This window comes from Phalacrocorax aristotelis, chromosome 5, assembly GCF_949628215.1.
Source record: "Phalacrocorax aristotelis chromosome 5, bGulAri2.1, whole genome shotgun sequence".
Classification (NCBI taxonomy): domain Eukaryota; kingdom Metazoa; phylum Chordata; class Aves; order Suliformes; family Phalacrocoracidae; genus Phalacrocorax; species Phalacrocorax aristotelis.
In genome coordinates, this window is record NC_134280.1 from 6,056,518 (window position 1) to 6,080,666 (window position 24,149).

Below are 24,149 nucleotides of genomic sequence, written 5' to 3' on the forward strand. Positions count from 1 at the left end.
AGAAGAAGAGACATTTATGAAACTTAACTGACTCTTAGTTTTTATTCTTTCTTCAAAGAGTATGAAACTGTTACGTGCTTTAGGAACCTGCAGGTTCCTAAGGGCTTGCTGTGTATGAGCTGTTAACGGAGGTCTGCAACTCTGCTAGCAAAGGCTTTGACATTTTCATGGCTTGTAGAGAAATCAGTCATTACAGAGAGGCTGCTAAATTATGGAAGCAATTTTTATCTTCCACTTCTTTACTACTATCGCTTCCTATAAACTTCGAGGACATTTGAGGAAAAAGTATTGGCATACTTGGTTGGCTGAGTGGCTCTCTGAGTTGCTCACAGCCTTTCATTTCCAGGCTGGTCACACATTTCTTGCGTTGGTCTGCACCCTTTTTGGCCACGCTAGCAGGTAGGCTGCTCTCCAGCTCCCTTTACTGCCAGTTCTAGGAGGCTGCAGTGAAAAGTAACTTTATTTTGCTTTTCCTCACACCAAAAGCATTCTGAGGATTCCTTACAGAGCTCTGCTTCTGTCATTGCAGTGCCCTCTGTGCACAGCCTCCAGTCATGGAGCAGATGAAAAAAGGTGGAGAGACAGGATTTTTAAAAAGGGGAAGCAAATACTGTGACTTTCTGCTTTGCTGCTTCCTTGGTATGTTCCCTGTCAGAATTTGACTTAGTAAACAACTCTTTGAATCTATATTTAGAATGGGAAGTATTTTAGCAAGAAATAAGACTCAGCACAACCAAATCTATTTAAATGCAGCATAATTGAAATGTCAAAGTAGTCATGAAATGCCTCAAGGTGTTTCTTCGGTGAAGGCTGCGTATGACACAAAGTAGATGTCTGAATGCTGCGGTACAGAATAAAGCCTTTGTGTACTCCTCAAGCCTCACCTCGCAGTCACCTTACTGAACATTTGAAAATGCTTGGCTGAAGCCTCACTGCTGCCATGGTCCCTGCTTTTCCCTTCTTTCTGGGAATCTGACAGTTTAGAGAAGGTTTTGATCTTGGAGGAGAGGGAAGTTCAACAGCTCTCCATGCTCGCCAGCGGGGAGCCTTTCCTGCAGGGAGACCTGGCGTTTGCTTGGAGCTCCTGCCCTGCTTGGCAGCACACGTCACCTCAGGGAGTGGTAGCAGGCACACTTAACTCAGGAAAGGTGTTGGGAGTCTTGTTTTTCTCAAAGTGGTGGTTGATTCTTCCTTCACCTGCTGATGGAGTAGCTTAAAAGAAGACAGCACGGTTTTTACACAAGCTGCTATCATCCCCTTTTGGGAAGGGCCAGTAGTCCACTAAGAATGGAGAGTAGAAAGTACCATTAAAGCATCTTCTCATCTTTCCTACTTTTGAAAGTTAAGCAGTTACTGTGCATTACTTTTTTCTCAGGAAAGCCCTCTACTTGGTGACCTCTAACCTTGACGTATGTTGCCCTGTTAGACTTCCAGTGGAAATTAAACCTCCATGATAAATGGTAGTCACTAGGGAAAGTGCTGCCCTTGCCATTCGCCCCCAGCCTCCTGGCTGGTGCTGCAGGAGGAGGATGGGCCACGGTCATGGGGCCTATTGGGGATATAATTATACCATGTTTCATTTGTACATCTATCCTAGCCAGTGCTCTGGCTCTAGATTTCTGTCTGCCTGTGCGACACATCTTTTTTTAGCAGTTGATAGGCAGAGAAGACTAATCCGTCTGACTCTTCCTTTATAAGGCAATGCAGGTTGTTTTTTTTTTTTCTGAAGAGGTTAAGTTCAGCTAGATCTTTATCAGCAAACTGTGATTTCAGAAGGAAAATGAACTTGACAACTGTTTTAACAACCTGAATGTTTATTTATGTCTTTGGTTAATGCCTAAAGTCAATATTTGTTAAGTCTGATTGATAAAAATATGTGCCTTTCATCAAGGTCAAATTCATTTGTGGAGATTTGCTTTTGCTTACCAGGCTGCCTTTGCAGAGAATCCCTGTCAGACTTTGCTAAAACTATGCAGGCATTTTCTCATTTAAATTATGATTATCTTCCCTGTGAACACTACCTCATTTGAATGTGTCTTTCTTTAAAGGATGCCTCAGATTGGATTCCAGTTCAGTCAGGTGATTAACTACCTGACTTTACCTATTTCATTAATTTTAATGGTATTTGAAGTCTTAATTTCATTCAGGGCTCCCCTGATAGACCTATCCTATACATATCTTTACAATAATGCCCATTCATCAGCAACTTAAAGGACATAACTTGAAACTGGTTGTGACTGCAAAGATGCATGCTGTCCACTTGTTTGGGTTGTGTCCTGGCTTAGGTTTTCAATGGACGTTGCAGGTTACATCAGGCAAACATAAGGCTGCCTTTGCATTAGATAGTAAGGCTTGGAAAGGAGTTCTGAAACTGTGTTTGTTAAATATGTATGGCTAAATTTATGTATATTGAAACGTTCATATAATTAAACTGTGTTTAAACTGATGATTTCACACAGTACAACCACACCATGTGTTGTACCATAGTTCTTAAGTTACTCTATGTAGTGTAGAATAGGACTAAGTAAATGGCATAATTTTGTAACTGAGGTCATTAGAAGAGCTTTATGGTATACAGAGCTGGGGGAATTTTTCCTGGTATTTTAAGTATTGTTACAAATATAAAAGCCATGCTATGCAATAATGAAGTTAATTCTGGAAATAAAAAAACAACCAAAGAGCCTTCTGTTGCTGTCTTCTTAATGCAGGGTCATCTTGCAATCCACTGTATTCTCCTAATGCCTGTGTCTGTGATCAGTTGGTTCCTATCATCTGTTTCTGAAAATGGTACATGCCCGGATTATAAGATACAACTTATATGTTTTTATACATAACTGACTGTGGGGAAAAAACCAGGAAGGAAGGATCGGATTAGGGAAGGGGAACACGACAAAGCTGAAAAAGCAAGTTAGCACCAGAACTGGAGCAGGAAACTGGCAGGTTTTTGTTGCCATCCACAGAATAAATTTTCTCATATTAAAAGGAAGGGACATACAACAAATAGTAATTCTACACCAAAGAAATCATCAAAGCTGCTTATGAACTGAAGTTTAACCACTGAAGGCTGCTGGAGTTGCCTTCTCCTTTTGAGTTTGGTTAGAGTTATGGAGAGATGCGTGGATGGACTGTGAAAGAGCTGCCGCAGGAGATGCTCCTCCTCGCTCTGAAATGTTGCTGTCGCTTCCATACAGAAAAATTCTGATAAAATTAATGAAAACTCTGTGCATGTGAATTGCTTCAGATGATGGCAGGATGGAACCGTTCGGTGCTAACCTGCCTTGAGATGGTGTCCGTAGCTGCTAGAGGGAGGCTGGCAGCAGGTACGGTTGGAGGAGGGGAAGTTCACTCACAGTAGTCACTAAGGCATGAAACAAAAAGATACATTATAGACTTAATGTATATTAAATAGCTTCAGTTAATAGTACAGTTGTACTCACATAACAGTGAGGAGCTTTCAATAATGAATTTTCTATGCTGACTTGCCCTGCAACCTCATTAACAGAAGCGAGAAAGGAAAAAAGCTGTAAAACAACACATTTTTGCCTTCTGAAACCTCTCTTCTTTTAAATTTGATAGTTGAATTATTTTCCACAATTGTGTAATTATTACATATTATTTTTTAGCTGGAGAGACTGTGTCTGTTAGAGGCATTTGGAAAGAAAAGTGTTTTGTCTCTAGTGTCCTTTGTTCTGTATGTGGAGCTGAGGGCAGTTATGCAGTTTGGGAGAAGTAGAAGATGGTGCTTTTTGGTAAACTATGGAATATGTTCAGGTTGGAGAATTTTTGGTGGAGCACTGGCAAGACAGAAAATGGGGAGCATGCAGCAAAATTAAAAACTTGGGAGAGATCATAAAGTGAACAAGACTTGCTCACTGCAAGGACTAGACCCAGAAACCTGGAAGAAAAAGGGAAAACTTCCCTTAGAGTGAAATGTCAGAATTTGTTCAACTCAAATGCCATTGCAAGTTGATGGGGCTGCAAAAGAACCCTGAATAAACATGCACTTTGTTTTCCTGTTTCATCAGACCTTATTTTTTTTTCTTTGTTTGTGGAGACGGCAGTCTAATTAATCACTTAAATTCACATTTAGATGCACAAATTAAATGTTTTACTGAGATATGGTGAACAGCTATAGCTCCCATTGAGTCAATTCCTTGTAGCAGCTGGAGTTGAAAAATGCTCAGTGCTTCTGAAATTCAACTACTTAATTTAGGAACTAGATCAAATGAAGGAGTTAGTTAGAAAAGAAGAAATATTTTCTTTAAAAAAATTCAAACCCGTCAGGCTTATACGTGTGGTTTTGTTACTTGTTCGGCAACTAAAGAATGTTGCTGAAAATAAGTAATAGCTGACTCTGTATTAAAAGTTTTAGATTATAAGTCTATAAGTAATAAGCATTTAGATTCTTATCTCCAATCCTGGAATGAAAACAAGGCCTGTCTATTGAAACATGCAGAAAAAGAGAGGTCCAGGTAATGTTCTCAAAGATTAATATAGAAATAGATAATATGTAACAGGTTACATACATAATATATAATATTATAATTGTAATATAATATTGTATTATCACATTATATAATGTAAACATATTAATATAATCAAGCCATAATAAATCAGTTACTGGTATGTCTTCAGCAGCTGCCATGGATAGGTGAAGGAAAATCTGATCCTCAGTCATAGGAAACTGTATTATAGAGTTAAGTTGCCCAGAAATAATAAACATCACTTTATCCAAAGAAACTTGTGTGTGTTTTGGGCTTATTTGCTAAGAAAGAAGGCAAGCACAGAAATGCCACTTTGCTATTGACACAGACCATCCCCTTCAGTTACCTGCCAGCAATGATGGACTGATCAATTCTAATACTTTCTATACGGTATCAAGGTGGCCCAGCACTTTGGAACAGGAAAAAAAACAATATTTGTTTGTGCTGATAGGCTTTGCAAAGTAAAGCAAGGCTTTTTCTAAATTTAAATAGAATTATTATATCCTGGGTGTTAGAAAAAGTGAAGGTGAACTGTACACACTTAAATTTAGCTACTGCTGAAAATGCTTTACCAATTTAATTTTCAATTTCTGTTTTCTTCATGAAAAATTTAACTATAGTGCAACTATTTTATATCATTCCCCCTTAAACTGCCTTTTTATTTTCACAGTAATTATCTATTTAGATTTTATACTGCACAGATTGTACTGAAATTCATGTATTTAATGGCTTTTATTAGAAGTTACTAAATAAATACTTTTTTTTTCTTGCTCAGCTACTCTAATCTTATGTTTAACTTTGGGTATACCTAAGCTTTTCCAGTAGGCCTGGTAACAGGGATAGCAAGAAGATAATTAAAAACCAAGTATTAAGTGTGTTTCATGGATGTGTTATAAATACATTTGTACATGTCTCTTCCCATGAATGCATAAGGAAGATGCGTGTATCTTGTTTTCATTTTAATATTAGTTTTCAAGGAAAAAGAAAAGTGATTCCATAACTGTCACTTTCTTGTAATTCCTGCTCAAACTCCTAGCATGATTGAATTCAACAAGAGCAAGTGCCAGGTCCTGCCCCTGGGGAGGAACAACCCCCCGCACCAGCACAGGCTGGGGTGACCTGCTGGAAAGCAGCTCTGTTGAGAAGGCCCTGGGAGTGCTGGGGGGCAGCGAGGTGACCCTGAGCCAGCACCATGCCCTTGGGGCCAAGAAGGCCAACAGTGTCCTGGAGTGCATTAAAATGAATGTGGCCAGCAGGTCGAGGGAGGTTATCCTCCCCCTCTGCTCTTCCCTGGTGAGGCCACATCTGGAGTGCTGCGTCCAGTTCTGGGCCCCCCAGTTCAAGAAGGACAGGGAATTACTGGAGGGAGTCCAGCGGAGAGCTACCAAGATGCTCAGGGGACTGGAGCATCTCCCATATGAGGAAAGGCTGAGAGACCTGGGTTTGTTCGGCCTGGAGAAGACTGAGGGGGGATCTCATCAGTGCTTATAAATATCTGAAGGGTGGGTGTCAAGAGGATGGGACTAGGCTCTTTTCAGTGGTGCCCAACGCCAGGCCAAGGGGCAACGGGCACAAGTATGAACACGGGAAGTTCCACCTCAGTATGAGGACAAACCCCTTCCCTGTGCGGGTGCCAGAGCAGGGGCACAGGCTGCCCAGAGAGGCTGTGGGGTCCCTTCCCTGGAGACATTCACACCCCGCCTGGACGCGGTCCTGTGCCCCTGCTCTGGGTGTGCCTGCTCAAGCAGGGGGTTGGACGGGATGAGCTCCAGAGGTCCCTTCCAGCCCCTGCCAGTCTGTGGTTCTGGGATTCTGTGGAGAAAAAGTCTCTTTGAAGTCCAAGCATCCTCTAAGAAGTTCTGCTACTAAGTCAAGCGAAAAGGACATCTTATCCCAACTAAAAATGCTCCACAGTTGGAAAAGGCTTCCTGCTTCAGAGAGTCTTCAGCTAAAAAGTTTGTTGTTATTCTTGACAGTAATAAAAGCTGTTATAGATTTCTTTGACTGCATAACTAGCAACCTATCGACAAACGTACATGGTTCAGGAGACAGGTTTGCTTCTTGCTATTCGATCTGGTGAAGATTACAGAAAATAAATTAACAATGACACTTTTTGTCCAGTTTCAAAACCATGTTTTATGAGGGCAAAACTCAGCTCTTCAAATGACACACAAAATTTACAGGATACTGGAAATAGTGTCCTGTAAGAAGCATTTGCAGAGAAATAAATGAATCTGTTCTTCATTTTTCCAAATGATAAGTATGTTATCTTCTGATGTGTGTAACTCCTGATGATATTACTAGATAGGAGAGTCTTGTAAGTTAGGTCTTCAGAAAATAGTGTTAACTATATATTATACAGTATTTATTCTGTATTTCATATATAATTAGGATGTATACAGAATCATATTTTAACAATATATTTACATTAATAATTTGTTATAGTTACTTAGAACTATTAACTACAAATCTCACTTTTACTTATACACAGTATAAAGTTAACAGTATTGCAGTAATGTTGTTATACTGTTATATTGAATAATTTTCTTCCTGAATAATCTAATCTTGCAAAAATCCAGTCCTGTGATGCTGAGATGCAAAAAAAAGAAGCTACAAATATAAACTAAGGTGATGTGTTTATTTGTTAACTTCCTAATTTGGATGGAGGTGGCTCTGCTTACTGAGTTTGATATAGCTGGAACATAATGAGAAAACAGTTCTTTAATGAGAAAATAGTCAGGTTCTCTGCCAAACTTGGAATGAGCTAAGAACAACTAGAATTACATCCATCTCCTATGTTTCTGCTCAAAGAAGCTGTGAAATGCTATACTTTGTGGAGAGAAAATATTAAAACAGAGTTCAAGAGAAGCAGTGATCCCCACCAAACCTGCACAATAGTAATTGTCTTAAGCCAAGCACACGGCACCGTTAGACTGTTCTCTAAATAAATCAGAAGCTTTAGAAAAGGTAACTGGAGAAAAAAAAAAAGAGAGATGCTTTTTTTCCTCCCTTCTGCTTTTTTCTCCCACAGAAGCCAGGGAAGAGCCAGGTTGACTTCTAATATGCCGTAGTGTAGTAGCCAATTATTGAAGTAATAGATGGAACCCTTGAGTAAATACCATGGCAAGTCCTTATTTATTCTCTGTAGCTAGAAATAGGGCTGATCTTTGTGGTACAGTTTAACCTCTAAAGCATATCACCTGAGTCGCTCATTTTTGGTGTTATCCTTTGCAGCTGTGTCTCTAATAATCGCAGGCTCTGGCATGCTGAATTTGGCACTCAGTATTTTTACATCATGTTTTATTAACATACTCATCAGCCTTTTCTGCTTACACCCTGGAGAATGAAGCTAAAGGGGCGGGATATGAGGATGACATTTTTTTACACTTTTCCAACTAATAAAATGTGACAATGACATCTCCTGTGAAAAACTGCATTTTTATTTCCCTTTATATGCAAAGGTACATACAGCTACACAAAAATATAGCCGTTACCTAACCGTAAAAACTGTACATGGCTAAAAAGATTCATCACTGGAGTATGCTGCTTACCAGTTTTTTGATTTATAGGATGGGCTAAGGGACGGGTTTTATTTTGTCCTCTAGAGGCTTGGAGTGCTTTGAAAGAAAGTACTGAAAGAACACCTGGGGAACTCATAACGAAAAATAGCAAATGCCATTGTCCTGTGGAAAATACTCAGTAGAAATTAAGCTTTCCTGTGCCCTATTTGTGCCTACGACAACAGCATGTATGGGCAATAACACTGCACAGTTCTGAGAGCCGTGGAGCTGCTGCGCTGGGTAGGTCACTGACTGAGAACTAACGGAAGCAATGAATGAAAAGGAATTCTTGTGCTTCTGTTGCTTTCAAAGTCAGCAACACTGAATCAATTACACATTGCCAAGGGCTAAAGTCTTGTTAGTTGGGTAAAATATAAGAAAAGCAATGAGGAAAGATGAGTCATGGAAATGTTACCATACTTTACAGTGTTTTGCTGATTTCATGTTTTCAGCTGGTGCTCTAAGTATATTTAGTTCTTCCAGAGAAGTTACCCTTAAACAATCCTCGCTGGATGCACGGTGGGATGACGACAAACCACCAAACATTAAATAGCCTGTCTCCTCCCAGATATCAGGAGAGTAGGTTTGAATCACAGTGATTTTATAGGCTTTGGGCTTCGAAGGTTCATGTTTTCTAGCTTCTCTGAACATCTGCATTCTGCACGCTAATACACACACGAGACGAGACTCAGATCTGTAACACTCTGATAAGTGAGCTGTTAAGAAAACCGCTTGCAACAGTATTTTGAGAATTGGCAGTTGTGAGTCTTTCCAGACACCAGGAGCAATATACAACTCAAGTGGAATTTGTCATGAATTGTGCACCTCCAGTGGGGCAAACACTCTCCAGAAGCCAACTTGCAATTCAACCCTGCTTGCTGCAGAGCAAAATTTGAACGTTCAGTCTCTTTAGCTGGGAGACACTGTAAATGCCGCTTGTGAAAAAATGTATCACTTATTCCAGCCCCTGCCACAGTTCAGAATTATGTACATCTGTCTCCCAAGAAAAAAATTAACACTTGAGTAAGAATTTTATTTCTCCAGGATAATTTTTCCTTGCTGCCAATTTTTAATTCTCTTCTAGCTTAAAGTCCTTTCTCTTATCCTTTGCTGGGTTTAGCTGTGCATGTAAGAAAAGTTCAGTTACTGAATCGCACGTTTGGTTCTCTGGGATCGTTGTTATTCAATCCTTTATGTAATTGATTCCAAGTCCTTGGCTGAGCTTCCAGGAAGGCACTGCCTCGTGAGCCTGAGGTTTCTGCTTGGCAATTTTTTGAGGATTTTATCTGTCAAGTGAAGTTGTATTCATGAAGAGAAGCAATTTCTGAGGTACTACTTCCATGAAGAGGCATGAAATTGGACGTTGGAAAAAGCTTTTATAGGTGTCTTTTATGATTGGAAAATGATTTAATTATGTTTTTCCACATAACTGAGAACTGATCAATGTAAATAAAGATGCTAGCTTTTCTTTTTTTCTTTCTTCCCCCATCCCCTGCCCAGTATCAGGAAAAGAAAAGCAATAATCTTTTGTTTTAAAACTCCCACACCCTTCCCAGCCCTATCACACCATTATACCTGCAGCACTATTTGAGGCAACAGAGCAAAGATGGAGGCTAAACTTGCCATTTGTCTCTGCAAATTGTCATTCCAAGAGAGGACCGAGACATCTTGGTGTGCCACGTAAGGGGAAAATGGCATTGATGGCATTGCAACTGCCAGGCTGTATCTGCTTGAGGCACAAAGGAGATTATCAGCTGAACGTACTGGGTCATTGGACTGGACACTTGACATGTATCAACATATGAAAATACACAAATTCCTTGCCTTACATTGTCAGATGGCCCAGGGGCTTCTACACATGACAGCTCCTACACTGCACAGAACACTTGTGACCATGCACAGTCCTCCCCAGCATTATTAAAGCGTGAGTGAAATGTCCTTTGGATCCTCCTTTGCTCATGTAAGAGTCAGTCTGGCAACACTGCCATCCCATTTTCTTGCAGCAGTGAATTAAAGTGCCAGTTAGTAGCCCTCTACCCTTTGCATCCCAAATCTGGGACTCTCAGTGAGCGGCAGCACTTGTAAATACCACCATTTCACAGCAATCTGTGTTATGTGACAGTCTCACTGATTTTATTTTTAATAGAGGCTTGATATTTTAAAACATTTTGATTCTGATTCATAATGTAATGGCTTAGCAGCAATTTACTGTGAAGGCAGAAGAGAGATGTAGGAGCCAGGAGCAGAATGTCTCCTCTTATCTGGCTGGATGTAGTGCATGATAAAAAGTGAACTGGACATGTGTTTGTGATACCTGATCCCAGAGCTCTTGGGCTCCACTGTTCAAAGGTACATGTATGCAGAATAACTTGGGTTATCAATCCTGAACAATATTATTTTTTGCATTTCTGAATTATCTTTGAAAAAGAACTACGCTGAAGTTTTTTCTAACCTATGCTACTGACTTGCAGGACATCTCATTTCCACAAAGTTTATTTATTAATGAGAGTTGGTCACTTAGAAGCCAGTACACTGTAGTTAGATAATTGGAAAAGTAATTCTCCTTAAAATGTGTTGCTTAATGGATCTTTTCTTAAGCTGAGTGCCCAGCTGAGCAAGCAAACTAAGTGCTCCAGAGCATAAATATATAACAGAGTCTTCAAGACACATCACTGTCATCCATATAGATTACACTGTTGTAAATTGTGTCCCTGCAAAATAATATATGAACTATTTCCACTACTGTCTGCTGGCATCTCACCACAGATGGTGAAAAAGCCATCAGTGACTGCCAAAAAGCTAAAAACATGCCGAGGAGTATCAGGCAATTAACTTTGCCCGATTTGAGGGAATCTGTAGGCATTCATGACTATTAATGATGTTGTTTTTATAATGTGGGCAAAGGTGAGCCAACTGAAAGCTAAGAAGATTTATGTGACTTATAGTGACCTCGAATGTGGCTCCCAAGTTATAGAAAAAATCAAAAATATAAGTTTCTTTGAACCTGCTGAGTGGTCAAAATGTTAATCCTGTAGAGATGGTGTAAGGTCCAAGTCTAGCAGCCAATAGAACTGGAAGAAACACCTTCTATTGTTTTCATTTGATATAGATAAAGGTACTGAAAATTGAGTATTAAGAATTTCAGTGGATGCATTTTTTACAAGAAAATTGACTGAGGTTGGTTAACTGAGGACTCTTGTGATGATCTGGATCTGCAGCTGTAGCACTTAGTATCAGTTGCTGTTATTCAAGTATAGGAGAGGGATTCCTGCTTTCTAGTGTCTTCCCTTGGTCACTGGATCTAAATCAGTGCAAGTGCTGCTCTTTACACAGAGTTGTTCAGAGCTGCTGAGAGGTCACTCCTTTCTGAGACATGTAGTGGCTGCTTTAGGTTCACAAAGCAGGGAGAAAGGTTACTGGCATGGAGGGCCTCCCATTATTTCATTGTAATTAAAACATCAGTTAAAAGCTTTCAGAGTCATATTCTGCTTAATTTTATGGTAAAAATCTGATTAGCGTAAAATGGCAACAGACATTAATTTGGCAACAACGGTGTCAGTCATGAGTCTTCATTGATGAGATATTGGAATGCTTTAGTTTAGAGCATTAACAAAAAGATTTTGATCCTATTCTGTGTCTTCTCAATCAATAATAACAAATCAAAACATAAATATTTCCTTTAAGTTTATAGGAAACTCATCATAATTCCTTTCTAGACTATAAAAAGTGTTATGATATGTGGCATGATTTTGGTACTGTCGTACATTTTAACAAAGGAGATTTTCCTTAATTCATATGCTATATGATGCTACACAATAAATTCATATGAGCTTTGTATTGCTTAGTGTAGATGGATTTTAATACAATTGTTTTTGAATGAGAAGATCCGCATGAGGAAGTTAGATGTTTCAGTCATCTAAAAGAGGCTGGTTTAGGAGGGACATTGAACAGTGATGATGACATACTGGGAGGTGGCTTCCCATTAAATAGAGCTGGGAAACATGTATAAAACTACAGTAACAGTCACACTTCTTCCGCTTAGAAGTCCTTGTTATCCAGTGACTAGATGAGCTAATTGGAATCGTGTACAGGAGTGTGCATCACTGGTGAACTTACACTAATAATGTACTGGTAACTATCACAACAGAACATTGTGGGGCTTTAATTAATAATGATTCCAGAGGACTCTGAGACTCACTCAGTACTTTTTAGTTGGAGGTTGTTTTATTAAAAAACTGCTTAAAATTATTATTTCTGAGATGACTTCTTAAAATGCATTCAGTAAATGTTTGAAATTACCAACGTGTAGGTATGTGTGCTCATGTGTATATATTTTTACAAACGAAAAAGCCAAAATATAAAGCATTATTTAAAAATGAATGCTGCAAAGATTCCACAGGGGTATGTTTGAGCACATTAAAAAATATGATCAGCAGCATGTGAAATAAGGCTGAGTATGCTAATATGAGAGTGAAGGAGGTCGTTGAAATACTTGATTGTCAAAGTAAGTGATATTTAAGAAGCTGAAGTGGAAGATGTTGTTTCATCAGAGAGAAAGCTTAGGTATTACCTCTTCTAAAATGTATAACTTCACTTTTTCAGACAGAAGTCTCTGTAACTTATTTTGGTTCATCTCACACCAAAGCACAAGGAACACTTGTACAGCCCATTACGATGTCCAGACTTTCCTATTGCTTTCCGTTTTAAAAAATTACCAATGCAAGTACTGTATGAGTACACCATGTCAGTCCTCAGTGTCTTATTTCTCCTCCACACCTGCTTGCTGCTTTTCACATCCAAAGGTTAACTGTACAGAGTCTTAGAACAGCACTTGTACGATACCGTAAAACAGCATCATGTGGGAGTTTACATTTGAGTGTCTGTCAATTATGACATTTAAATTCCTTTTTTTCCTTCATTTGGTGACTGTAGCATGCATTTCCTATTCCCTACCATTTGACTTTGCTTTCTGTTGAATTAAGATACAAGAGTTGGCTCTATTTATTGCCTAGGTAGATAGCTGACTAGTGCAAAAGTCTCGAAGGTGACATGCTGTATTCTTTGCCTGTAGAAATGGAGATTTACTGTGCAATGATGAACAGCCTCCTGCGTCCTGCCAACTCTGCGCAGCTGTCACTGCTGGAGGGAAGTCAGGGGTTAGAAAAGATGTTGGAGAAGGTGGCTATAGCAGCTTCCACAGCGAGCAATCACTGCCTGATCTGCCTTCCCGCCACCGTCATGCCTGCAGGAGAAGGGAGAGGAAGAGAAAGCACTTCCCCAGCTCTCTGTCTTGACCTTATTCTCTTCCCATTGCCACCTGCCCTCTGCAGATGAGATTTAATTGTACCCCTTCCTTGTTGCACACTTCAGGCTCCTGCAGGTTGAGGTGATGGCAGCAGGTCTTTGCAAGGAAGGGACAGCCTGTAGGATCCACAGATTCCATGAGGTTGGTAGGGACCTCCAGAGACCATCTAGCTGATTAACTCTCTGCTGAAATCAGGGTCATCTAGATAAAGTTGCCCAGCACCGTTCCAGTCAGGCTTTGAATATCACCAAGGATGGAGGCTCCACAACCTCTCTGGGCAACCTGTTCCTGTGTTCAGCCACCCTCATACTGAAAAAGTGTTTTCTTACGTTCAGATGGAAACCCCAGCAAGGCTTTTGGTGGGAGGGGCATAGAGTTCATACCTCTGGATTGTGAATAATTAAAAGCAGGCCTTAGTGAAAAGATGGCCTAGGAGAAGGGGACCTGCCTCATCAGGGACAGATTCCTCAAATGTATTTAGATTTCCAGAGCTCCCTTGAGAAGCTTTCTAACATCCCTTGCCTCCCCAAAACATTACTGAGTTTTTTTTTAACACCAGACCCTGCTCTGCCCTGCCACCAAGTTACATTTTTTTCTCTACAAGCCTTCCTCAGGCACTGAAATCAATTTACTTATAAGGCTGAGAAACTGTGAGCTGACTCTGTAAATGCATTTTATATGACTAGGCCCAGCCCAGGTGGGGTGCTCTTGTTGACTGCCAGTCGTCTCTGCAGTTTATCCATTCTGCCAGTCTTTGTCAGCATTCACGAACTTCATTAGTTACTCCTTTCACTTCTGGAACATGGTCAGTATTGCCAGTCTTCATATCTAACTAGACACAGTTTAATGATGATTTTCTGTAACTCAGTGAACCTTCTTCAGTATGTATTCAATACTGTGAAAATATCGAAAACTTTAAACTCATTTATACAAAATTAAACAAATATGTGTGTTCTTCTTGTATGAAGGATATCTATTCTTCTAAATCTATGTCTTTTATCAAGATTAATAACTAGATAAATGTCTCTCTTTAGTTATGGAATCACTCACCGAGTTTAAATTTTCCCATGTGAACTTCTCTTTAGCTTATGTTTGTGTATGGCAGCCAAGGATTAACTAAAACAGCAAAAGGTCAAAATAATGAGCCATTTCCACTGGTGAAGCCAATATTTTACTACATGCCTACTGCTTGCTGATCTCATCTTTTCAAGTGTTTTGTGATGCTATGGTTGAAGAACACCACATAAAACAAATTGTTTTGAAGCTCAGCCAAATATTGTAGGTCAAGATTTAAGCAGGAAGAAATTTCAGTGCTGCATCCTTGAAAAATAAATTTATCCATGAACGTGGTAGAGAGATACTGTGTAGGTAATATTTTGAAGATGGGTATACTCACATCTGAAAAGGAGTGCTGGCTGGGGTATGGACTTGGAAGACTTGATTTGCTTATTTAAAGTTTCTTGCAACATTCCTTCTTCCTTCTGTCTTCATTAGGTTGCAAATGGGGAGGGGGGGAAGAAAAAGATCTGACTTTTTAAAAATAATATCTTGTTTATCACAACCAGCCTGAACTTAGTCAGCAAGACATGCCCATTTTCACTGAACAGTAGTCATAGTAAGACACTTCTGGATTTGAGCAGACTGACAAGTGCATTAAACAAGATGTGTAATTTTCTTGTAATAATAAAATAGGCAACTACATTGTAATGTCCCTCTAAAATAATATATTAAGTTGTTTAGGAACTGATTGCCAACACATAGACAGTGATGTGTAGAAAGATCCAGTAGAGGGTTGAGATACATCGGGTAGAATTTATGACGTACAATCTGTGTGCCATTGTGCTTACCTTGAGCAGACACCTTCCCTATTTCAAGTAAAACTTTCTGCATCACTTGGTGTTACGGACCAAGGTTTCCCAATGCGGTGACACCTTCTCATGGGGATGAGCTCTGATACAGTATTGTTGAGACAACTTTTTCTTATAAATGACAACTAATGTGACAGAAGCTGTGCTCAGCTTTTACACAACAGCTTTGTCTTTGTAACACTTGCTTAGGAGGTGGGACCCAGGATTACCCAGGTGTGCCTTCAGCCTCGGGTATCCACACCTCACACCTCATCAACCATTCCCCCATAGGATGCACCAGTCACTACATCTTGTGCAGTGTAAGGTGTTCTCATTTTGAATCAATATTGTTAGGAGAAAGGGAATTTTGTGGGCAGAGAATGCACATTAGAGCGTGACTCTTTAGCCTGATGATTGTGGTAACGGCAAAGGGTAGAAATACAACAGTCTCTTAACATGTTTTATTCAGTAGCTATTTTACGGAAGAAAATTCAGGAGCAGCCTGGTACCCAGGGCAAAACACCATTCTCAAGCATCAATTCTCTGCTTATGTCCTAGAAATATTGCTGTAACACTCTAGCCTTAGGAAAAGATTCTGCACTCTGGAGTTTAAGCAAATGGAGTTACCTACCAGCAGTCCAGGCTTATACATTTATGCTCTATGAAGGAGAAGGATTGCAGTTATACCCAGGACTTACAATTTGGTTTAACTTGCGACAGGCAGTTCAGGATACAGGGTTTTTCAGTTCTCATTCTGGGTTATTGTTACCCTGTCTGTGCATTATACAGAAATCCTGCGCTGCCTAACAGATCTCTGCAGCTAGGCAGCTGGAGCTGCCTTGCAGACCCTAACCGTAAATGTCTCAGTCTTTGCCACATCTAACTGTTAGCTAATTTTTCTAAACGGATGGTTTATTTTAGTGACTATTAAAAACCAACTGTGGTCCTGGGTTTTCCCAAGCCTCTTAACCCTGAGTGAGGAAGCAGCAGTGACTCAGCTGATGCCCAGATGCAGAAGCTGCAGCTTGACCTGGGCCGGCCATGGGAAACACCAGATAGGTGGAGGAAATGTTCATCTAAGCACTTGTTTAAGGGCAAATAGGAACCTTTTTTCTAGCCTAAGGTGCTGTTCCCCTTCTCTTCCCCCCATTTGAGTGTAATGGGGCGTATATTTTATGCTAGATATTGCATATCTTTTCTTTTTTAAAATTTGACCCCTTCTGCTTCTCTGCTGAACTTTGTCTGAGGTCACCCGTGGTGGGGGTATAAGGCTATGAATCTGATCTCTGATTTCCATATCTCTCTTTCAGTGGTATATCTACCATAACACAGTTTGGGCCGAGGTGTGTGACGAAGATCATTACATTTTTGTCATTTCCTTTTACGGTACGATAGTCAAAACTAATAAAATGACCAACAAATGTAAGATAAAAAACATCCTGCATTATTTCAGTCCAGCAATTGAATTCTAGCAATCAAGCTACCCTTTTCTGTCAGAGAAGCAAACCATAGGGCTTTATATTGCACATATAACATCAACAATAACAAACAAACAAAAAACTTAGGCGAGATTACATTAGAGTGTCTAATCTGTAGAAGAATTGTACTTCATAAACTTGGAAAATGAACTAGAAAAGAAAAATAAGGCTTACAGCATATGTGTGATAGGAATAGTCTAGACATCAGTGTATGAATATTGAATCACAATACCCGAATAAATAGAACAGTGATAAGATCAAGTAAATTCATGAAACACAAAGCTGCCAAAAAGAATATGAATATTGAAGAGAAATAAGAATATGTATGGAGTACAATTGGAAGACTAGTTCAGTAACAAGCTCCCCTAAGTTTTCCTTTGAGTATGTTCCAGAGACAAAGAAAAAAGGATTAATCTTAGTTCCATAATGAAAAATTATGTTTTAACATAAGATAGTGTTGCTTGAAGAATATAGGAGTAGAAGGAACCTCCTGGGTCGTGAACATAGTTTCTGCTATTTCAGGGGCCTTTCCTTATGCTGTATTTTGTGGATCTATCATGATCTATGTCAAAAGCATTTATTTATTTTCTGTCCTTGCTGTTTCCATTCAAAGAGGAGTTCCAGAACCTGATTATGGTAATAGCTAAGAACCTTCTAATTTTCAGCCAGAATTTATTAATGGGCAATTTATACCCATTTGTACTTCTGCCAATAGCCCTTTAGCTTAAATTATCCCTTTCCTCGCTGTTGTTCCTGTGATATATTCATATACAGTCATAATTCCTCTTCGTTTTTTGTCTCCTGGCACTAATCAACACAGAAACTTGCAGTCTCCCCTCAGATGGCAGCACTCCATTCCCCTGCTCATCCCTGAGGCCATTCTCTGATCCTGCTCAAATGTGAGTTGATCCTCCAGGTATCCACTGGGGTGGGCAGTGCCACAAACAGCTGCGTCCTGGACAAAAAGGACTCAGGAGCATCCTGGCCCTTGATATCAACACTTTCCCTGTGGGAAATGCTTATCCCAGTGCTCCCAGTGATGCATTTCCCTTTTTCCCAGCAACATTGCGCTGGTTGCCCTTAGTCATTCTCTGATGAACTATTTGACAAGGATCTCTTCTTGTTTTAAATTGTGAAATCCCGAACTCACAGCAGAAGCTTTGCTATTACTCCCTAAGCATATTATCTTGCACTGTGAACTATTAAACTTCAGCCAATTTCTTTTATTTACTTCAACTCTGTATCACTGATTATTATCAGCTTTATGTAATTGGTAATTTTTATTTTACAGAGTACTGTAAAGTTGTCTATATGCTGTAGCATATATTTTAATTACAAAAAAAAGCAGTGCAGGGTTTATCTATTACAGATGCACTTATGAAACATAATTGGGAACCCACTGCAGCCAAAAGGCCTTATTATCGTCCAAGTGGCTCAGAAATAATGGCATCTAAATGCATTTTGTTGGGTGGGAATCTAGTCCTTTCATCCTTTCAGGAAAGGCAAAGCTAACTGAGGTATCTTCATAAAACAACTCCTACTCGACATCCCCAAGAGCCAAAAAAGTTTCCAGTATAAAGAAAACGCAAGCTGAACTACTTTTCTTGTTAATAGAAACAGCCAAAACATCTGAGCTTGAGAACCTGGTGTGAATCTATCGTGAGCCTCATGTCAGCTCAGGAGGAAGTGACAGAAAGGATAGTCAGACCAATTGGTTAATCCTTTCATTAAAGAGCCATTCAAGAGATGATAGTTCCTTATATCATTTGTCTTGGAAGAACTATGATAAGCAGTGTATTTCCTTGAACACAGAAGGAAAAAAATGAAGCCAGGATTTTATTAGTATGAAGTCCTGTGGGAGCAGTTTGTCCAAGGAGCTTACAGCTCCTCTGAGTCATTGCCAAAGGTATAGCACTTTAGGAGAGATGAGATCAGCCGCATCTTTGCCTGACTGACTACTCTCCTATGGGACCAGATACCTGGGAGTTTGAGGAATATGAAAGTCAGGAAGTGTAAGATTGACATGGGTGTCTTTGAGAAAGCAGGGGGGCTGTTGTAGAGCTGGAGCACAACTTTAGAGAGGCTCATTCATGGGGATGTAGGGAAGAAAAAAATGCTGCCCTTCATGTCTCCTGTGGGAGAAAGAAAACACTGAACAAAATGACCTAAATCAGAGCTGGATGAATTGTCAGTACTCCCTGAGCTTGGAGAAAATAGATCAACCTAAAGGCACTCACAGCTACTTCTGCTACCATGTATTTCTGCAAATCTCATGCCTTGCTCTGCAGCTTCAAGTCTTGAATTGTGGGTCTCCTTGCAAGCTATAAAGCTCTGTCCTTTTGCTTTCCCTCAGTGCAGCTTATTCTTTTAAATCTTGCAGCAGAAATACCATGCTTTGACAAATTCCAAGCTTTCTGTAGCTGTGATAAAAGTGGAAAGCTCAGTGATGCTCATTCTTCACGGCCTATGTACTTTGTAAACCAATTCACACTGAGAAAGGGAGACCAAAGTGGGTGCAGAACTTTACACTGATCCGAAAGCAAGGTATGAAAGAACAAGAAATGAGGGTCCCTGGCTTTTATTTCTTTAAATTTCCTACCTGGAGCATTAAATATATCACTGTTCACTGCTTTGTAATTTTTTTTTTTTTGCCTTTCACCTCTTCCCAAGAAGCCTGTTACAAATCTAACCAAACCATACATGTATACACCGTCTTCCATAGCATGTCCTTCAGTACCTCAAACATTGTCATAGGCAAGCCGACTCAGTTTTCTTCGAAAGGTTTTTGGGATTGGTTACTTAAAATTAAGAAAGCAAAAGAACTATTAAAATAGAAGCTATATTTGCTTACCCTTGATGTTGTTATTCTTTTTTTGGCTTTTCCATTTGTGGATTCCGCTGGCCAGTTTAGCAGATCAGCAACAGAGCAAAAATGTTCCGGTGCACAAAGGTCTCTCTCACACAGGCAATAAGAAAGCTCTTCCCTGGAGCTGCGAATGGAGGCAAATTACTGCTGCAATAATCTGATGGATAATTTAGTGGGGGCAAAATGTTGGTTTGAAGTCAGAAACACATGGTGGTCAACAGTGCTTCGTATATGGATTTGTGGGGAAGTGTGGTGTGTTTGAGGAATTCCCAGCTGCCTGCCTGGCCAGCATCGCCCTCCAGGGAAACCGGTCAAAGTAGTTTCAGTGTAAGATTTGAGGCAAGTGGTAGGTTGCTTCTTTCCCCAGCTGGCTAAAATGAGAGAAGGTATTTTGTTTTTCTCACTGGTCCAGTTTTAACGGTCTCAAACCATTATTGTCAGTGGACCATGAAACATGTCTTTTGAGAAAACGTATTTGAAATTAATTCCTTAACTGATCAATAGCATCAGACAGTATTCACAATGAAGTGAATGTAAGGGCTGGCAGAAGAGAAGGAAGTGTAAGTAGAATACCTCCTCAGAGAAGCCTTTTCTAAAACGTAGCAGGTGGGATGAGGACACCGACAGGGTTGTGAGAGACAGCATGAAAAATAAAAAAGTGCAGAAAGAATGAGGGTTGAGATGTATGACAGCACTTATTTTTGGCAGAAATGGTCTATCCGCAGCACTTCAGTTATGCTTACTGTAAGGAAAATGCAACCTTTTTGTTGTTAAAAGCCACCCACATGATACTACAGTGATTTCAAATCAATGAAATGCAACAGCTTTTTTAAAAAATATGGCCAAATAGTCTGTTTTTATTAATTGTGCCTTCATGGTAAAGGTACTTGCGAATTTGTCGTTGCTGTCCCCCAGCAGCCTTAACTGGCTACGTGCAGGTCCCACTATTCTGGTTTAAGCTGCTGTCTGTCTGCATCCATTATGGAAAGAATGCAAACAAGCCAGGTCCCCTTTGTGCTCAGTTATCATCCGGTGAAAGCTCCTGGCTGTATAGCATAAGGCAAATATTTGAGGAAGAAAATTATAGGTTGTAAAGGATAGTTGATCCATGTTTGCTTAGAAAATGAAATGTATGTGTCGATTTGTTCAGATAGAAATATTAAATAAACAGATAGCACCTAATCAGCCTTGGTTCCAGCTCCGCACCTTGGCGTGCTGTCCCACTTCAGGTTACCTTTAGGGAAGTTTCCTGGTTTGCATTCTGCGTGGGAATTGTTCTTGGAAAGGTGTAATAGATTTCAGGACTGGATTAGGGACAAGAAACCGACAAAGCAAGCTATGACCGAAGTATGTATTGTCTTCCTGTTCACGAGGGCCCAAAAGGCAGAGAAATAACACACAAAACACTTGGAAAGTGGGCAGATTTAGGCAGTGGATGGTTTATCAGCCTCTAGTCAGTCTGTAGATTGTGTGGATTACAGAATTTGAGGGAATGCCCTGTGATAATTGTGTGAAACCTCTTTGTTTTTAGAAGTGCTGCATTACAGTAAGTAGCAGCTTTGGGTGCCAGCCACATCCACTTTTCTCCCAAAATTTCAGCTTTATTTTGACACTGGCAGACGTTCCCGAATTGAAGCTCCAGGGCTCAGATGCTGATGCAGACTCTTCATCGTTTTCATTCTCCTCCCAAGTAGAATTTGATGAATGATCAGATGGATTAAAACTGCCCAAATATTGAACTACAGATTTCGCTTTTTCTTTAGAACATACCCAGTTACTTAAATCCAACCCTGTAATGGAACCTTTCTCTGTCCATTTGCAGGTTATTTTCTGATCCATCTACTATATAGGTTTGAAAAATATCTTCAGATCAACTCCTGAAGCTGTTTTCCTCAATCCTTTTCTTATTTTCCTGGAGGGAAACCTGTTGTTACTCATTAAAATGCTAAGGTTTTGATCAGTAAAATTATTGATACATGTCATACAGCTTAGGCCTGGGAAGTGTTTGAGTTTTTTCAGTTTGTTTTTCTGCAGTTTCGTGCCAGAAATCATTACAGCGTATATTTCTACAATATTTCCTCTTGTTGTTAGGATCATGCCTTATGCTGATGGTATGTATTTAAGCAATAGATTCTTTGATGGACCTCAGTAGTAATGATATACATTATGTCCACTGTTTGTCCAACATTATGTGTCCAATATTAAAATATTGAGCCAGAATGTGTTGCCATTGATTGCTGTGAAGGTTATGTGTGTATCAGTAAATCAAAACAAGCTTTAAAAAGATAGAAAATCAATTGATATGAGGAATAGAAAAGGCATAGACGTTGACACCTGTCTCATAACCTTGGCTGGTTTTTATAACTACAGCCTAACTCTTTGAGCTTTGGTGGGTTTTCTTCCAAATCATTGCTTTGACTGAAAATGACTGATGTGCAAAAATTGGATGTCTAAGCAGAGCAACAGTACACCTCGATAATAAACTTGTGAGCAACTTTTGATAGAAATAAAATGCTGATTTCTGTTTATCAACATGCTGAAATGCAATTTGCAAAGCAAGCATTTTGCAATGTATTATGTGTCATATTTCCAAAACACAGCTAATATAAATGGTGGTGGTGTTTCCTTCCTGAGACATGCACTTACATATATATATATACGCGCACACACACATATATATATGTAAAAGTTTATAAAATTTGCAGTTTAGGATTTATAAAAATATTTAGTAACATTTTGCTCTAAATAATATTATTACAGAATTGCTACCCAAATGCCAGCAGAGGAATTGCCAGTACAAATGTGCCATTACCAGGAATGGCACCAGGTGTTACTGCGGAGATGGATATGAAACAAGCAGTGATGGAAGAAGCTGCACAGGTAAACAAGAAATATGCTGTGAGATTAACACCCAGGTTCCCTAATGGTTCTCTGGAGGCTATCAGGGGCAGAGAGCCGGCGGTGGGCTGCCAGCTCTGGCCAACGGCAGGCTGGCCAGCGCAGCTGCTTCCTCGCCCGCCTTCAGAGGTGTTCGTCAGGAAGGAGCATGGGCTTGTGGGGCAGGCAGGGGGAAAGAATCCCCCTCCGAAATGAGAGTCAGGGCCTCCCTGCCGAGTCTTTGGTGCTTCCATGCCCCAGCAGTAGCTGTTGTTATGTTACTGGGAGGAAAGCATCCTCAGCCAGGCTGGAGGAGGCGGGGAGTGCTTCCCACTGCTCAGACAAGCTTACAGCTCCTCTGTGCGAGCAGAGCTCCAGACCTCACTACCAGGAGACCCTGTAGAAACTTGTAGCGTTTCGCCTTGTGCCCATAAAATCACACCAAGATTAGAATTTGATAAATGAACACTCCCAGATCATGCAGCTTATCTGGGAATGTTATTTCAGTGTAATTAATTGTAGACTGAAATTGGTGTTCTTTTCCATTTTTTAAATATATGACTTCTTAATTCTCTTATCAAGGTATTTGTTTCTTGTTTTATTTTTTCTCTTTCTATAAGCAGATTGGAGCTCTGTTGCCTTATGTGTGTGCTCATTACTAGTCACTCCTCTCTCCAAGTAATAGTGCTAAGCCAGATTCTTCATAAATAAAATTTATTTTAAGTTCTTTTGCTCTCTGGTTGTCATGTTTGTGATTGAAAATATATCTGAGGAAATAATTTCAACAGCAGTTTTTAAAAATGTCGATTTATTACTTAAACCCTCAGCCACTGTTAAATAGCATACCTTGATTTTATGGTATTATGCCTATATATGCTAGTTGAGAAAATTGTTCTTTATATCTATTAGAGAAATATATAGTTTTTGATGTAGTGGATGCTGGTTTAATGTAGAAGTCATGACAGTTCATTTAAGGAACTATAAGACATTGCCAGCATAAATAGGTTGAGAAGGATAATCAACTATTTCCTCTCTTGAAATGTTGCTTCATTCATCGACCCTGATAACTAGTGGTCTTTAGTATGAACAGGAACCCAAATGCCTCCCTAACGTGATGCAGCCTTTGGGTACTACTTGAACAAATGTAGGTTTCATCTTTTAAAAAGTAAAATCTATTAAACTTAAAACTCCTGGCCTTCTCTTTGGTTACTGGAATAATTTCAACGTCCAACATCCATGATAAGGTCATGGCTTGAGAAGGGAGAAAACCTAAACCATCATACCAAAATGACTTCACGACTTAAATTTTTCTCTATGAATTCTGATTTTTTGTCTGTATTAATGTTTTTTTTTTCTAATCATTTAACAATATCTCATTAATGTCCCATTAGATTTGAATGAATGTAATACGTATGGAAGCTGTAGCCAATTGTGTATAAATACAGATGGATCATACACTTGCAGCTGTGCGGAGGGTTATGTCCTTCAGCCAGATGACAAATCCTGCAAGGCCAAAAATGGTAAGTTTTAACATCATTTTATCTTAATGAAAATATTCTGTGTTTCGGTCCTATCTAGAGGATACATATGAAAAGATAGACAGATGAACACCGAAGAGATGGGCTTTCTTTCACTCTACTACAAAGAGCCACACAACAGCCCTAGAAAAAGTTCTCGCATATCACAAGAGTACTCCAAGGGAGATGTTAGAACTTATTATATAGTTATTATT

At 39.7% G+C, this 24,149-nt stretch overlaps 1 protein-coding gene across 1 annotated transcript in view; it reads left to right on the plus strand.

The window, feature by feature from the left end:
• LRP1B (LDL receptor related protein 1B) overlaps positions 1-24,149 on the plus strand; it is a 762,836-nt gene that overhangs the window by 360,204 nt on the left and 378,483 nt on the right. Inside the window, exons 4-5 of the mRNA XM_075092828.1 lie at positions 22,301-22,420; positions 23,809-23,937. Of these exons, the coding sequence (XP_074948929.1) occupies positions 22,301-22,420; positions 23,809-23,937 (249 nt within the window). The remainder of the gene's footprint in view (positions 1-22,300; positions 22,421-23,808; positions 23,938-24,149) is intronic.